At 41.5% G+C, this 15,487-nt stretch overlaps 1 protein-coding gene across 8 annotated transcripts in view; it reads right to left on the bottom strand.

The window, feature by feature from the left end:
- Positions 1–718: 718 nt before the first annotated feature.
- SYT16 (synaptotagmin 16) overlaps positions 719–15,487 on the bottom strand; it is a 601,801-nt gene continuing 587,032 nt past the window's right edge. For all 8 annotated transcript variants that reach the window (XM_085626191.1, XM_085626194.1, XM_085626188.1 and 5 more), the window contains one exon: positions 719–1,693. In XM_085626191.1, the coding sequence (XP_085482317.1) occupies positions 1,380–1,693 (314 nt within the window). In that variant the 3' untranslated portion in view covers positions 719–1,379. The remainder of the gene's footprint in view (positions 1,694–15,487) is intronic.

Here is a 15,487-nt window from a genome sequence, read left to right as displayed (position 1 = left end):
CAGATATTATCTTTGTTCCTTTTGATGAATTTTCTGCAAAAAATGAATACGATTTGGAACTACTAATTACATTATGACATCCCTGTGTATACAAAGCAGGCAGATGCAGTCAGTTCCAATGGGCGTTAGTTTCTGCAAGCTAAACGTGGAGAAAGGCATATGTCCTCTCCCTCTTCCCCCGTCAGTAGGTGGGCTCTGATTAGGTTTTCTGCTGGAGCACCACTTGTGTAAAGAGTGGAATTGTAGACAGTACCTGATTTTAACACACTGGTAAAGCGGGATTGAATCAGCCAGCCACGTCCTATTTTTCGCTTGGTCATTCTTTAAACCGTGTCCATATTTTGCCTGCCAAATAACGCTGCGACACACCTGAGACCCTTTTAAATTAAGTGAACCAAAAAATAAACGTGTAATACATTCATATGCTATATGACTAAAACTAGCAGTAAAATACATCTTTGCGAGTAGACCAGTGGCATAGCTAAACTCCCGCCTGTGGCGGTCCATGCGATGGCCGCCCTGCATCCGTATATAAGAGCAGTTGGCGATACCTGTGGCGGCCGCCCCTCGGCTGTGTGTAAGAGCGGGGGAGGGGGTGGCTGCCCCTGAAACTCATGCGACCCTCCCTTGCTACGCCACTGGTGTAGACCGCAACATACGTCCATTCAGCTGACAGTTATGAAAGTTCCTGTTAAAAATAATTGGTTACAGCTATGCCCAAATACATAATTTTATTGTGTCACTTGATGATGTGCTCTGGTTTGGATTTTTGAATATCAAAATACTGCATGCATCCTCAGACATGAACCGAAGTGTGCAACCGAATAATGACAACTCAAAGGCACTTGAAAGGTTACAGTAAAATATTTAGTGCTTTTCATGCTACCTGAAAATATATTATTCAGTTTGAAATACAATAGTATCAAATGGTCATTCAGAGTAATTTAAAAACGCTAGCAAAAAAGACAGTTTCTGTTACATGCACTGGCAAATCACTGTAAATGACAGAGTACTGAGAGTATTTGCATACATTAGTAGTTTAAGTGAAAAAAATATATAATTTAATGACGAAGAAGAGAGCCTACGGCACATAGTAAATCACTGAGGCAGTGAAATCAGCATTGCTGCAGTACTCTCAGTGTGTGAGGAAGTTGCTACTGAACCTTACATTTTAGAGGACAGATAAATTAAATGTTATTCTATGTTAAGCAAAAGTTCACTATTTTGTAAAACTGACTTCAGTTAAAAAAAAGATAAATGAATAATACAAATTTAAAAACGTAACCCTGCTAGGTGGTGTGTTAAATTGATATCTGGAGTGCAACACAACACATTGATGGTCACAGATGGACAAATGGCAGTCTCTTAATATCAGGCTGTTAAGACTCTAGAAGGGTATGCCACCGACAGATCTGTTGACCCCGTGAATCTTTCATTTCCAGCCAGTGGCTTTGTTCTTCTTCTCCGCTGCTGTTCTGGCCAAGCGAGAGCCAGCCAATCATTTCTTTCCGCTTAATGCTACGTCTGTTGTAAATTGAAATCATGAGCGTGACATCAGAAAGCTGGAACAGGGCAACCTGGAAGATAAATGTCTCCTTGTAGACAGGGTTTGGTTGTCCTCGTCGAATCGATGTCTTACAGCGAGACATTTCCGCACCGACAGAGTTGAGGAGACAAAGTTTGCCATATGTATCTGGAGGAAAGACAGGGTAGACAGATTACTGCAATGAAGCCATCCCATTACAGACAAGTTCAAACTGGTTCTATTCAGTGATTTTTTATGTTTTCATATACTGAAGTGTTGATCCTCAGGCTTGGGTACCAATGCAATTGACATATAGGAGCATGAATATGTTTCTTAGATTTCACATTTTAGCAGCAAAGAAAATATTTATTGTAAAGGTCTCATTAAGATACATGAATCAGCATGTCAGGCTTGTCGAAGCCTGTTGATGAATACAAATAAGGTTAGCATGGCCTTTCTAAATCAGCCAGTAGTCAGGAGGTCATTCCTTTGTCTAGTTTCCAACATTGTAATGGAGGTGTGAAGACCAGACAGCCTTAGGGGTCTTCCCCCAAAACCTTTTGCCTTCCTCCACCATTTTTGCTAATCTTGTTTTAGCTAGCCTTAGGACTCTGCACACTTCACCAATGCTAACCAGTGTTTAAGTTTGTGTGCTCACTTGTTAAAACGTGGTAGCACTGGCTCACCCCAACTGCCACATTTAATGTACTTATAAGTCCCTAGTAAAGGGGCACTACATGAACCCTGGGTCTGTAAATTAAGTGCTACTAGTGGTCCTGCAGCACTGATTGTGTCACCCACTTAAATAATCCTTTAAACATGTCTATCTCAGGCCTGCCACAGCAGCCTGTATGAGCAGTTTTAAACCTGCTATATCTACCTGGAAAAATAAACCTTCTTGGTTTTTAATACATATAGGTCCTACCCCTAGGATAGGCGCTGGAAATCACAGTGGGCAGGGTTGAGTGTATTCAAAAAGATTGACATGTACCTTTAAGTTTTACATGTCCTGGTAGTGATCCAAGGACTGCCTCTCCCATTGGATAACATTGTGGTTACCTTGTTTAATTTAATAAACCGTATTTTCCAAATGAGAACAGATTACCAGCTAATTTTTTGGTGTCTTTGGAATCTTAATGCGAAATCCAATCTTATGTTGAATTCGGATTCTGAATTACAGTTTTGAAAATGCCCCTTTTAGAAAAGGGCATTTTCATGCCATATCCATGTGGTGCCTGCAGCCTGTCTCTGGGTCATATAACTAGGGATAGCCGACAGTTGGGCTTTGCACATTCCTCCTAGACAACCATACAAAATAGAGAGCTTAGGTGTGCCTGGATGGGCCATCACTGGCAGGATGGGATCTGGGCACAGTCCTACTTACACTTGAAGAGGCTGTATCCTACATCCACACAAAGGGCTGCATACCCCCTGTAATTATTCAGGAGGCAGTACGGGGAAGGCAGGAAACCGGTGGACTTCAAAGGGAAACCTTTAGAAGCATCTTCCACCAAAAAGGAAGGCCCAGGTACACATATTGGACCTCATACACCAACTCTTCTGTACACTTCTGGAGGACCTGTGGAAACTCTGCCAAGAAGAAGGACTGCTGGTGTGCTGAAAGGACTGCTATTCTGCTGGACTACTTTGCTCCCCTGCTGGATTTCTACTCTGCTGCCTTCCTGCCTGAGTCATGGGAATGCGGACCTGCATCTGAACCTAGGACTCCCAGAGTGTCTCCAAGAACTAGTCTGCTGGCCTCCTGTTCAGAGCCATAGGGACTTAAAGGCTCCCAACTGCCTGAACCAGCACCCAGATCCAGCTGGTACAGGCCCCTGGCCCCCTAATGGTGCCCATCTGGTCCCGGACCCTTGGTGTGGCCACATAGAGTCTGAATCAAAGTTTTTGGGCTCTTCCTGACCGCAAACTGTACCATTGGTGCTAAAACCTTGGTGCCTGCACAGCCCACCAGCACAAAGATTCATCAACCCAACTATTTGCTCCACAGCATCGACCGCTCATGGAGAGCACCTCCACCAAGCTCTGGCTCACCCGGTCACAATGATGATAGGATCTTTGTGCTACAGCGATGAGCCGTCCTCAATGCCAGGTCTGCCCTTCACAATACATTGATGCCCATCCCTCCACTTCCCTGCTCCTCGGAGCCCCCTCCACCAAGAATGGTACTCTTTGTGCTGGATTCAGAAGTACAGAGACTAGACTGAGAAGGTAACTTTTCAGTGGGACTAATCTGATTCCTGTATCTGACACGTGTCTTGCATCGCGGTCAGCCTGAACTTGTGACTTTCTTTCTGTCTTACCGCACAACCAGATAGCCGCAAGTGGCGCTTTAGGCTTTTTGGTGCTATTTTCACTTAAATCTTTAAAACTGCAGAGTTCCAGATCTACTGATTTGATTCTTGTCATTTTAGTCTTAGTTTATATATTAAAGTCTTCTCTATTTGTCTAACCTGGTGTGGGACCAATTTTGTGTAGTGTTTTCGTTTTATTACTGTTGGCATAAATACTTTGCACGTTGCTCCTACGTTAAGGCTCTTTGCCAAGCTACCAGAGAGTTAAGCACAGGTTAATTTGAGGTTGCTTGTGACTTTACCCTGATAAGGTTTGTGGATGCTGCTTGAGTAGGGTTGTACCCCCTCAAACGGTAACCCAATTTCTTTCTAGGTGGCTATGCATACGTTAGTTGGGGGCGTTACAGTTTTTTGGGGTCTTGCCTGAAAAAGTTTCACTTCATGATGTTTACTTTTATGAGTTATTTGCATCCTCAATTTAAACACAAATTGTTAGGCATTTTAGACTATTCAGATTTAATGCCTTGCAAGTTAAACAAGTAAATAGAAACAGGACTTGCCATATAAACCTTTTGGAACTAGAGATAATTAAACAAATCAAAGGAATAAGTTTCAAAGCTGTATTATTCAAACACTAATACGTGAATGACAATCAATCCAACCTATTACAACAACAAACACAAAAATGGGGTCCTATTTGTATAAACACTTGCTACTCGATGTATTATATTCACATAGTGCGCACACTTGAGCTCTGTGCACTATGGATTATTGAAATAACCATTTATTTAAATGGCGGGGTCTTCTATTGTATGGCTTTTTTGGAAATATTTCATGAAGTGTTTGCTTTTGTAATTAGTCAGAAAACTAATCATTATTGGGCATTCGTGCACTCTATAAACCTTTTTTTATTTCATTTCATTCACTTATATGGGTTTGAATGATGCTGCTGTGAGCCTTATTCCTTATTCCTTTGATCTCTAAGTAACACAAGTTAAGGTTCTGGTTGCCTCTAGAGGTAGCCAGTCAAGACAGATTTTGGTATCATTACAATTAGATCTGGATGTTTTGGAAACTACGGCCACTTCAGCACACAGCAACTTATTTTGCCTCCATTCAGATGCCCTATTGTTTACAGGTTTAAGACTGGAAATGGCACATTGTATCAGAAGGAATCACTTGCCACTTGACTCCCTAGTAAAATTTCAAAAAAGATATGTCAATGACATCTACCGAACTCCTACACCTTTCTGCACAGACATTTGTTTTTGTTGTCTACATTCATTTGGGACTCTGGTCTGGTATAGCTCACTTGATCAAATGTAAATACTGCCATCTTCTGCAGAAAAGGCAAATATTTTATTGTCACAGAACACATAGGATCCAGCCTTGTTCACGCTCCAGATCCCTCCATCCTGATGCTAGCAAGATTCCTAAGGCTAGACTTCCAAAATCTCCATTAACCCTCTTAGAGCTATACCCCCTCCAGATTCCCCTGAGCTTCCATTTTAATTGGCTTCAGGAAACACCATCCATTGGCTTCTCCTGAATGCTCAGAACACTGCCCAGACCACAACACATTTAAAGCTATGCACCTTTGACAGGCCTCTTGTTTCCATGATAAATATCTAATATCAATAGGATCTGATAAAAGCAGAAGCATTTTTTTTAACTATACTTCTAATAAAGCAAAAGATTCCACGAGGTCTGTTCAGTCCAATAATTTAGAAAGGCCTGAACTGACAACATACACTACACAACTTCCTGCATCTCCTTTCAAATGAATCCATTCTTTCCACTTTCAGAAATAATTTATCACAACCTATTTGCTACCTACTGCCATAACCCTGACGTTTTTATAAGCTTCCTAGTTCTAATTTTAACCCTAAACCTAACAACAGGTGCATTTACTATGCTCTAATGCCCTTATGATGGGATCAATTCAAAATGATTCATCCCTATTACAAATTTGCTATTGAGTTTTTAGATCTGTAAGAGATAAACCTACTGCAAAATGTGTGAATACTCTGGTTTAACATGTGAAGAAGGTACCCACGTGACCACCCAAATGACAAATTAAATACAACTTCAAAAGCCAAGTAAAGGAAAGAAAAGTAAAATTTCAGTAGGACGGAGACGGTGGCCAAAGTTAGTGAGCTTTCTTTATGGTGTTTCTTTGGAGAGTGTGTTAAGCACTTTTTTAATGTTAGGTGTTATTATTAATATTGTTCTTGTGATGAACTTTTGCAAAATGTTAATAAAAAATTACATCACAAAAATAATGTAAAAGAAGCTTTGGTAAGGCTTTTGCTCATAATGTTTCAGATTCACACCTTTCTTGCATTTATGAAACTCTTCCCTCTTCCCTAACACAACTGATAATTCATGCAGTAACATGTAATTTGAAATGTGATCAAGGTGCAAAATTATGTCAGCTAGTGTTGTATAAAAAAAATGCTGCTTTTTTTATTGGTACATTATGTCTTGTGAACCAACAATACACAGAGCACAGTTCTCTCCTCATAAAAAAGACCTGCTCTTCATTTTACTAGTACAGTTGTAATCTTACACAAGAACACAACTGTTATAAGAAAATGACATCACTTTTTGATTGATGACATGTAAGTAGGGACATTACAGCACCTACTTCCATTGACTGCTGTCATTCAGCATGGGGGCGTCCCTTGGCTGGCTCTGAGATCTCACCCATAAGAGAATGGTCCCCAAATTACCATGGGAGGAGCCAAGCTTTTTCTTTCACTTCCACACACAGTTCGTTTGGGCCATGCATTCCTGGGGCTCCCATTTCCTTCTGCTGCTGGTTTCCTACTATCAGAGAAGGCCTCTTGAAGGCCATGAGAATTGGGGCCTGGATGCCTCCTCCCACCATATTAGGAGGTACGAGGGTCATGCCTGACCCAAGCCTCTCTACAGACCTTCCTTGACAAAGAAAAAAAACTACATAAGCTGGAGAAGCTGCAACTGTCTATCTGCCATTGTGCTAGGCATGGCTGAACATCTGTCCCAGGCATGGCTGCTCATCTGTCCCTTAGGCCAGAGGAAGGGCAAGTGAGGACTGCGTGTTCTCACACAGAGATTTTTTTACATTCCTGCCACATGTGCCGAGAGAGAGAACAGAGGACATGCTGAGTTGGTGCAAGGGGGTTCTTAGCAATTCATTTTGGTGAATGGAAGGATTTTGACATTCAAAGCATTTTTTTTCTAAGGAGGGACTGAAAAAAGCCTGGTTTCAAGAAAGTGAGCACTTGCACGGAATGCCCCTTTGCCACCTGCACATGGTAGGGCAGTAGAAAACAAAGCACAAGGGGCATAAGAACTTACCTACTACCTAAAATATTATGCATCAAAACTGTAAAACACAATGAATTTTGATTGTCACGTTAATATGCCATGACCTTATTAAAGTACTTTGTCTAAAATCTAGTGTTTCCATATAGTCACAAACAATTTTTGTGAATTATCTAATGAAGCACAGTAATGGGAACTCTATTCCCTTTATATAAATAAAGCCTGCACCATATAATGTTGTAAACATTTTTGGAGCACTTTATCTATTTGAAATATCATATGTTGAAGAACAAGAGCTCATCTTCAGAATGTATGCCGTAAACGGTTTTAACTAAGTATATTCTAATTAGAGGTTTTAGAGAATCATTTATGGTTCGGAGTGCCATCTGGCAGTCATGTCAGGAGCCATTTTGTCAACAGAAGCGGTTCATGCCTACATGGTGGGAATTGCTTTGAAGGACAAAAATCAATGGCAGCATGTCTGCCACGCCATGGCAGTACGACCAACCCGCTGTCACTTGTATTTTTACCATAGAAAGATCCCCAAAACTGGGTTCTGCCATTAGAAATATTGCAACACATTTCACAGTAATTTGCATCTGCAAATGGAGGACAGTTCTGCATCTTTTCCTTCTACATTTCTTTCTAGCGCTGTCAGTCCTGGACAGAACAGATGCCAGCAGAAATGGCATTTGGTCTGATTCACAAAGGGCCTCCCCACTCGTGATGGAGGCCCCACAGTTGTGAGGGAGTCTCCGCACTCAGGGCAGAATCTCCGCAAATAGAATTCTCATTGCAGAGTTTCAGCCACCAGTGAGGGATACCCCCACCAGTGCGGAGAGTCTTCCTCTACGGGCCAGAGTCAGCGGGGGCTCCATTGTCAGGAACACTCAACCCCCCCCGATTTGTAAATGAAATGGGGAACCAGGAGGTGGGAGGACAGGTCAGCTGACACCTTTTGATGAATGATCACTCACCTCTGGTAACAAACGCTGGTATGACACCCAGTGGCGGCTCCTCCACTATGGCGGAGGAGTGTCACCCACCTGGCCAGCAACAGCTGCAAAACTTGAAAAATAAAACAATATTAAAGCATGTTTATTATCGTTTTATTTTCATCCATACCGTGGAGTCTAGGGGGTGGGGCAAAGAGGATGACAGGCACAGCGGGAGTGGTAGGTGCACTGTTGTCATTGTGTGCACGATGGTTTGGCCGGCCGTCTCAGGACGGCCAAACCGCCATGTGCACTGAAGCTGTCTCCAACCCGAGCCGTGCTGCTGGGTTGGAGACAGCAGGCACAGGCCCCCGTCTCCCTGGAGATGCAGTTCGAGGGTACTCAGGCCAATCCTGATGCTGCTCTCATGCAGTGGGAGCAGTGATAGGATTGGCCACAGGGCAGTCTGGGAGGCTGTGCCTGCATTCAAGCCAGAAGAGCGGCACTGCGGCGGGATTCAGGTACGTTTTTTTAAAATGTTTATTGTTTTGTTTTTTCTCCCCGCCACTTTGGCCTGACACCAGCCACAACAGATAACACCGGAAACAGTTATGACTACTGACATCCGTAATACTGAAAACTGCCTGTCAAATCATACTCCTTGCACAATCACAGATACTAAAACAGAGCAGCTTATTGGAACGTTAACCCATTGCATGCTCATGACGGAACCACTCCGTCATGAGCCACGGGCGCCGTGTGCTCATGACGGAGTGGTTCCATCATGCTGCGGCCGTTGGCGGCCGCTCCGCCCACGCGGCACTGTTTTCCCGCCTGTGCGGGCGATCAACGCAAGTGGGCGGAGTCGTGACGGAACCACTCCGTCATGAGCACAGCTCGCCCGTGACTCATGACGGCGCCGCGCTCACCCCAAACCCCCCCAGCGCCGCGGCGGAGTTCGCGCCGCAGCGAAGGGGTTAACCTACCTTTCCAGTAATAGTAAAAATAAAATTATATTTATTGCTGTTCATTCCCTCTGTGGTCTACGCACACACCCAAATAAATACAGGACAGTTGTCTGTGATACTTCTATTCTGAATATGAATGCTGTGGATGGCTGATATTTTTATTAAAACCTTTAAAATTTGGGAGCAAAAAAATCCACATTTGCCGGTATAGAGGTCTCTACAAGAAAAGCGCTGCTAGGCAACCAACTTCAAAGCTCGATTTTATTCTATGTATGCTTTTGTTGATCTTTTCTATTTCAGTTACAAATGCTCTTTGCACATTTAGCAGCTGAGAACCACAAGGTGTGATCTTACACGTCTGGTGAGAAATCACTCATCGAATTCGCTGAAAATTGCGACAGGCTTAGACTGTTGTAAAAATAGAAACCTCGTACAAACATTTAACTGTGAGCTGGCGCTGATTTGCTACACTCTCACATCACTATTGCATAAAAAACTGTGTCACATCGCTGTAATGTCAGCTTTAAAAAATACATTTTGTTCCTTAGAGTGTCTTTCATCCATAACAGACCATGAAACTCAGTAATCTGTACCAAATCGTAATTTCCCTATTCTTGTTTTCCTTTCTCTGACAAATATGGAACTAGTTAGAAATTGACAATATACCGGAAGTGCATTTTTCAGGAAAATATGAACAGTATGCCAGTAGGGAATCATAGTGTTAAGCTATGGAGAAGAGAGGTCAAAGACTTGATGGGAGCTGTGACTAAGCTACCACATGGGCAGTCAATCTTGCAAGCTTTGCTCGGTCAGGAAATGGGTTAACCATTGAAAATGTGCGTGGTTGCTGTGTAGCAATTGGTCAAAGAACAATAGAGTTAGAATATTAAGGACTTAAAGGGCCAACCCAAACTACCTAAAAGGAGAACAGTTAAATAAAGCAAGTCTAGGAGAAAATTAAGGGAAAAATAGAGAACATTTTGTAAACATGATGTTGTAAAAGTATCAAATATCAATAATAATAAAAATGGACACAAAATTGGACACATTGCACCATATTCTGATTTCAGCTTTAAATACAGTTTGAACTCATATCAACGGTTTGAACCCCAGAGCCCTCATGGATTGAAAAGTGTTGAGTTGAACCACTGGAGCAGTTCAGGGCCAGCTGGCTCAAAGGCTGAAAGACGCAGGTTGGACACTGGATTTCTGGCTCAAACTGAACAGCCAGTTCAAAAGTGTCAGTTTGGCACTAAACTAACAAACAAAGGTGATGTCAAGGTTGCTGAATCCCCAGCTAGAAATGTAGTGACACTCGGGTGAGGCACTGTTAAACAACAAGTCTGTGTGTGGCCTTGAATTAGAATTCCACCTGGATATCAGAGTATAGGTACTGTCAGCAGGACTGCTTGATCAGATTATATATAGTTGACCCGAGACAATACGTAGCTCTCCTTATCAGCTGATGAAGTTAAGGTTCAGTGGCACAGCGTGCCTACAACCCTCCGGCTTCTGGCACTCGGGGTCTTGTCTGAGTATTCAATACTTCTCAAGCTGACAGTACCTATACTCTGATATCCAGGTGGAGTCCTAATTCAAGGCCACACACAGACTCTACATATAGTCCTGAAGAAGACCCCCCCTTAGACGAACAAAATATCGCAATAATATCTGGGGTCGAAACGTCGACGCACATTTTCAAGTGTTATTGATCACGCATAATAATCAAGAATAACCAGATCGATTATAAGTCGGGTTGAATCAGATTTTCATTTTTTCTCACACTGTGTTTAAATGTTTGTCCTGAATATATGTTCATTTGTTATATATATATTGTGTTGTGATATGTAAAAAGATTTCTTTATTTTCACTTCACGTTATGAGTCAATAAGTGTAAATACACATCATATATCTGTTTGTGTATATATATGACCTGTTCTCAATTTTTGAGTATATAGTTTTCACCAAATTGGTTATAAAATCATACACTAATTCAGAAGTACGTGAGTTTCTGCTTTTTGGGCTTTATTTTGACTTTTTTCATTGAATGTTAGTCTCATCCGAGGAGAGGGACAAATTGAATAAATACGTTGGACGCTTTCTATAAGCTGATAGGTGGCAGAACCACTGTTGGCTTAATGTACGAATCCCCAGGTTCTGCACATAACTGGGTCACCCCATTGCTTTATACTGTCTTTGCTGGTGACAGCCTCGTTGTGATTGGCTTAGTGGAGCCTGTGTGCTTCCTGCTTCCGGGACTCAGAGTCAGGAAGAGAAGTGAGATGACATAAGAGAGATGGTGGCTGTGAAGAGGTAAGTATTTTATATTTTGCTTTTTTCAAACCCCGCCTCACTACTCCCATTCCCTACCAGCTGCCACTGCCCTACATGTCAAGTCAACAACTTCTTACCTGCTCCAATAACGGATGGGCCAGGGGGCTCAATGTCCTGTCCTGGAGAGTTCAAATATTTAAAAGCGCTACCACCACAGTCCAGCCCGAGACACTCAGTAGGCAGCAGCCCTTTGTAAACCAAAGTGGCTTCCCAGGTCAGCGAGGCAGTCCTGAGAGAGTCTGAATCTGCAGCATGACAACATGGCACACCATCAGGCTGCAGTACTCTAAGTAGCAATTTACAGCAGCAAGAGTTAATCAACCTCCTAATTAGTGCAGACAGATGGCAGTGGCTGCAGCATTTCCAAGGCTGTCCAGTGGTGCTAAGTAGCGGCCAGTCTGGACGCTCCTCCAGTTATTATAATGGTGTGGGAGGTAGTGATGGTAAGTAGTGTGGAGAGCTTGGTCGTCCTGAAGCATTTTTCTACTAGCCCATTCACTTTGGCAAGAATCCAGTGGTGGTGAGGATGCCTTACTCATCAAGAAGTGAAATGTGGCAGAGCGAGGCTGGAATCAGAGTATAAGATGGCACGAATGACTGTAATGTGAATGATCCATTATCCCTGTCTGCCTAATTGGTTCATGGCATTTTTAACACTTTCACTTTTTAACCCTTTGTATGCTGAGACTTGTTGTTTTGTCTTTTCCCATCCTATGTTATGAGCATGATAGAAATCCAAGTATGCAGAGTACACATCCGTAAAATAAAAAGAAAACAGGACTTGGTATCATGTCCATGCACATTCGTTACAGAAGGAGGTAGAGAGCTGCTTCGTCACTGCTACTAGAGCTTAGAAGCTGCAGGATTTGCCTGTTATTGATGGTATGTGAGATGATGTGTTGTTGAGTATGGAGCAGTGCAGGGCACTGAAGGACGAAGAGAGGGTAGTCTGCGTTAGTCCGACAATGGGATAAATAGGAAAACAGGTCCCAGAATGCATAAGCAAATCACACACGGACTTGGGAAACTTCACAGGGCTGGTCAAAGACTTGTTTATTGTTTAATACCATGGTTACATGATCGTTTTACAGTATAATCAGCTTACAAATGGGCAGCAAGTTAGTGGCCTTCCGTTTCAGGTGCTTTTCAGTAGTTTCAAGATTTTCTTACAGCTTCTCATTGCAAAATCAGGAGTAATTTCTGACATTTATCTCTTTCTATGAACTTCACTGATTGTTTTTTTGCTCATGTGAAAGTGTCACTCTAAGGGCCTGATTATGAGTTTGGTGTTATTTATCACACAGGATAAATAATACCATGGGTGCGATAAATAAGACCTATGATGAGTTTGTGAGGAATACAATAACATACAAATTGTTGTGTTTAATACACCAAAATCCACATGGTACATAAAATACCGTACAATTTCCCCAGTAAAATGTTGTCAGGTTTGACCTGCTGAAACTTAAGAAAGGTTATTTAATGCACCCGATAATTATCAGATGCATTAAATAAAACAACACTCACCGTTTTGACCCTGGCGTTAATAGGGGATATACTGTCCCACTTGTAATCAGGCCCTAAATGTCACACATTTGATAACTAAATGTTACTCATAAGTACACTTAGGGACTCATTACGAGTACGGTGGTCCTAGGACCACCAAATTCGCATTGGCGATCCGACCAATGCCTACAATATTTCAAGTGTGGTGGTTAGATTGCCACAGAACTGCTGCATCTGCCAGGTTGCAGGATCCTGCGGATTTGGTGCAGTGGTAAGGGGCAGGACTATGCTGGTGCTGCCACTGCGGGACCGCAGAATATATTCTGAGTTGCTTTTCCACCACCCATTTCATGGTTGTGAGCCCACCATGAAAAGGGTGGTGGAGAAGCATCCATGGGGGCCCTAACAGGGTCCCCTATGGGTTCTGGGTCTGGGGATGCATATGGGGGGCACATGCATGCCACACCACACAGCAACGTGCTGCAGGTGCTGTCATGGCTGCGGTCTGCTGTTAAGGCTCTCCTATGAGCCTAACAAAGCCGCCGATGTGAGACTGCCGTAGCACCGCCCACCCGACCTGGATTAAACTCATAATCCGGTGGGCAGGTGCACTTTAGGATTGGCGGGCCTCCTGAGGGTCAGCAGTGGCAGGATGCAAGAGGACCACCAGTATGGGAATGTTACACATAGCTAATTTGAAAATTTGACAGCTTTGACACCTTATGGATTTCATGCTTCAAATGATGCTGTATGTCACTCTCTGTTCTCAACATTGAGGGTCTTTGCAGCTTGACAATTTCAATACTAAAGGGTCAGTTGTAAAATCCACTATATGCTTTGTAGATTCTACACTGGTTCAATATTTATTGCGCCTGATATGTTGCAGTTCTGCATAGATTGGAATTTATTGCAATAAACAGCACCCATTTATGGTTACTGACCTTGAATTGAGGCGTAACGTGGATTTTTTAGTTTACTGCATCAAAATTGATTAATGAGAGTGGGTACAGTGCTTATCGCACAACTCATAATTGTGATGTGTACAGTAATAGCAGTTACTACACACATATCAATTAATTGGGCTGACTGTAACTGGGGCCTAGGTAGTCTCTTTGAGTATCTACCTTACCTAAAAAATTACCTGGGCTTACTTGAAACCGGAGATGGCGTGTGCGGAGCTGGAGCTAGCAATGATGTGCTTACTAGAAAAGTTGAGTTCTGTTTGATAACAGGGGACTGATAATGATGTGCTCACTAGAAATTGGCAATGATGCTATAGAAGTATGATAACTAGTGTCTGTACATGATGTGTGCTGACATGGAAATGGCATTTTTGGGTGCTTAAACTAATAACGATATGTGTATACTTGGAACACAACAGTATGCATCTACCTACTGGAAACACTGCAAGAGTTGATTTTAATTTGTGATAATTGCTAAAAACGTGGAATTTTTCAGTCTAATAATGGTGTGGGAACTCTGCTATCCAGCAACAGATAACCTAGAGAGTTAGGGTTTCAATATATTTCTCCCAGGTTTACTGGTTGATATCTGTCACCCAAAAGAAATGAAAAATGGGGTAGCATTTTTAATTTTTTTCTACTTAAAAAAATACATACAGAGTGTAAATCAATATTTAACATATTTTTTAAAACTAATTTATTATAAAGTATAATAAACTTTTTTAATGAATTGTCTCTATAATTTACCATACAGAGATCTTCATCTTCACCCGACTGTGGAATCTCGGTATGGTAAAGTATAGGGAAAAGTAAAAAAGGTCATAAAACTTAAACTAAATAGTAAAATCTTTTTAATCTTAAATATTGATATAAATTAACTTTATATAACTATTTTAAAAGTATAAGAAAAAACATGCCACAGCACCTTAAACTCAAGTTTGAATCAACTCTTTATTTAAAATAAACATTTTAATTTAAACATAATTATTTTTTCTGAGTTTTATGTGAATAAATTAATTCCCATCCAAAGTTGGAAATATTTTTATTATGCAATAATAATTATTAAAAGTGTGAATTAGGATTAATCATAAGTACTTTAAATATATTTAAATGAAAAGTAATGTTTCATTAATGTATCATTTCAAAACCGGTTAACATAGTTTATAATTAAACAAATAAATATGTTTTATTTTTAAATATTTTTTAACCTTAAATTATATTTATTTTTATTTTCAACTATTGTAAATAATTTAATTAAACATTATTATCGAGTGTTATTTTTAGTCCCTACCTCCATTATTTTACATCGTAGGTTGTTGCGGGACCAGTGGTTGGCCATTTGCAGTGCTGAACTGACTCCATCTTTGATCTGTAGTAATTTACTACTCTCTGGGTGCCTTTTTGGCTGTAGGAACTTAAGGAGTGCAGTTTGTGAAAATAAATGGCCTTACTCTTTTATGGGTATGTGTATGTCCCTCCCTCAATCCCTCTGTAACCCTTTCCAAGACCCTTTTTACTCCTCCCAAAACTCTTCGAATTAAGTAGTAATCATGCCCCTTTTTCCAGTCACTCCAGTGCTTTAAATTGGCAAGTTCTCTCTGGTACTGAGTATCTGCACTTCTTTAACTTAAAGGAT

The sequence above is a fragment of the Triturus cristatus genome, chromosome 9 (genome assembly GCF_964204655.1).
Source record: "Triturus cristatus chromosome 9, aTriCri1.1, whole genome shotgun sequence".
Taxonomy (NCBI): Eukaryota; Metazoa; Chordata; class Amphibia; order Caudata; family Salamandridae; genus Triturus; species Triturus cristatus.
This window is presented reverse-complemented; position numbering and strand designations above follow the sequence as displayed.